The sequence below is a fragment of the Atta colombica genome, unplaced genomic scaffold, assembly GCF_001594045.1.
Source record: "Atta colombica isolate Treedump-2 unplaced genomic scaffold, Acol1.0 scaffold155, whole genome shotgun sequence".
NCBI lineage: Eukaryota > Metazoa > Arthropoda > Insecta > Hymenoptera > Formicidae > Atta > Atta colombica.
Window position 1 is genome coordinate 1,017,820 of NW_017259245.1, and position 2,236 is coordinate 1,020,055.

A 2,236-nucleotide genomic window follows, 5' to 3' on the forward strand; every position below is an offset into this window, starting at 1 on the left:
TTCAATTTAACTATTAAATAAACACTTAACTGAATGTCATTGCAACTGATTATCGCAAACATGCGACACATAATACAAATAAAATTGTTACACTTGCGAAAGAGCATACTATTCTTTTGATAGCGGTTTGATGAATCGCAAACCCGGAAATTTATTTAATCAATGAGGAACTCTGATTGAAAGACGAATTGACGAACTGAAATTGAATTTGTACGTTACTGAAAAACATTATATTTAAATCATTAAAAGAGAGCAAACATATGCAAAGAATCCAAAGTATTTTACAAATAAATGTTGAATAATTTTTTTGTTTAACAATGACAAACTTTCTTTAATTTTAAATTAAAGTTTTCAATAATTATATTGTAAGCGAAAGGATTTTTTTTTAACAAAAATTAAAATTTCTCTCCATGTGTTAGATTTTTGTAACGTTAGAATTTTAAAATATATTTTTGCGTTTTTATAGAGTATAACTTTTAATAAACAAATTTTATTAGATTTTACTAAATTTTATTGAATTTGAAAATTTGAAATGTTTAAATATTATTCTCATGTAAACTGAAAGTACATTTTCAATATCCCTCTTTGTACAAGTGATAGATGATCATATGCTTGTTGGTAAAGGGTAAAAGGTTTTAGACATTTTATTCGCTTCGCACTAATGGATCCATAGTCGACCTTAGGTTAGGCGACAATATTGACGATAATACATATAGAAAGAAATCTAATGTTGCAAGTCACACAGTATGTGACCCTCTCTCCCATCATCAATATTGAATTATTTATCTCATGTTAAAGTTGATTTTAGAAATAAATTTAATAAGTGAACTATTTTAAACTTATATTAGTAAAAAAGGCGTAGTGTATATATAATTATTTTTAATGGAATTAATTTTATTAACTAGGACTTAATATAATTAAATTTATTTTTTATTTAAAACAATTCTTGGAGAATATTGCAATTTTGATAGGAAGGAGTTTTAAATAATAAAGTTTATTATTTTAAACTACAGAAAAGGTTTAATTAAAAATAAATTAAATTTAACTTAACAATTATATTTTCTTTTACCTGAGCTATTTGATCGAATCTGCCAAAGAGTTCGTTGAGCGTCTTTACGAGATCGGAAGCTGAAAGCTGCTCTGACAGCGGTGTGAAGTTGACAATGTCTGCGTAGAGAATGCTATGCAAGCAACAATGATATATTATTTTAAAAAATATTTTGTAAACTATCTTGTCAAATAGAAATATGTAAATCAGAAATAAATGTAATAATATTAAAATTATTGTTATAAATGTTAATATTATTTAAATTAAATAAATTTAATAATATTATTGAAGTACTTCAATAATTTAATCTTTACATTATCTCTATTATAAAGAAATAAAACAAAAAATAAACGTACTTAGTAAATTGAACGTACTTAGTAAATTAATTAACGCTTTGTCAAAGAATTTTAATACAAAAATTGCAATTTAAATATATAAGGAGCATTTTATTAATTTTAGGACCATATAAGATGTGTACTTCAAAGAAAGAGGCATTGAGGAAAAATCGTATTTTATCGGATCGACAAGTGAACTCGATTGAATCTGCATGCTGCACAATCGAACGATCATATGATTTAAATTCAGATGCATCGCTAGATCGATAGATAAATAAAGGATAGGCGACCAAAGGCAATGTGCGACACGTGCAGCGTGCGTTTATTTCAATGCAATCAATATTCCTTGCCATCATCCTCGACCCATATAATCCTCGGGAGAACTAAATACGCGCGCACCTTTGCTAAATACACTGATTATGATTAAATTATTCCCGTTCTTAAATTATTCCTGACCTTATGAGAATCGAATCTTTATTTATTTTTAACATTAGCTTTCTTGTTGCGAATCAATTCGTAATTTAAATGATTGTAAACGAAATATTGTATGCAAGTATCAAAAAGCAATTGCGATTTAGTTCAATCCTTTATGAAATAAAAATTGTAATTTATTTTGAATTTAACAATGTATATCACATTCTAAGATTAATATTTTGTAACAATTAAAAAAACTATCATAGGGATCAGTTTTGTTACAATCACTAATATATGTAATAAATTACCTTACGTTGTTATGTCGTTGTACATACATCTCTTGGAAAGTAGTTTGTTTATGCTTATTAGCTTCCTGACAAGCATCCGCCATCTTCAGCATTATACTTCTTTTCACCTGCGGTATATATATATATATATA

General features: G+C 26.5%; 1 protein-coding gene across 2 annotated transcripts in view; it reads right to left on the reverse strand.

Annotated features, from left to right (window-relative positions):
• LOC108685575 (adenylate cyclase type 2) overlaps positions 1-2,236 on the reverse strand; it is a 41,083-nt gene that overhangs the window by 14,272 nt on the left and 24,575 nt on the right. For both annotated transcript variants that reach the window (XM_018190425.1, XM_018190427.1), the window contains 2 exons: positions 2,106-2,212; positions 1,070-1,181 (listed from right to left, as the gene is read on the reverse strand). In XM_018190425.1, coding sequence (XP_018045914.1) covers positions 1,070-1,181; positions 2,106-2,212 — 219 coding nt within the window. The remainder of the gene's footprint in view (positions 1-1,069; positions 1,182-2,105; positions 2,213-2,236) is intronic.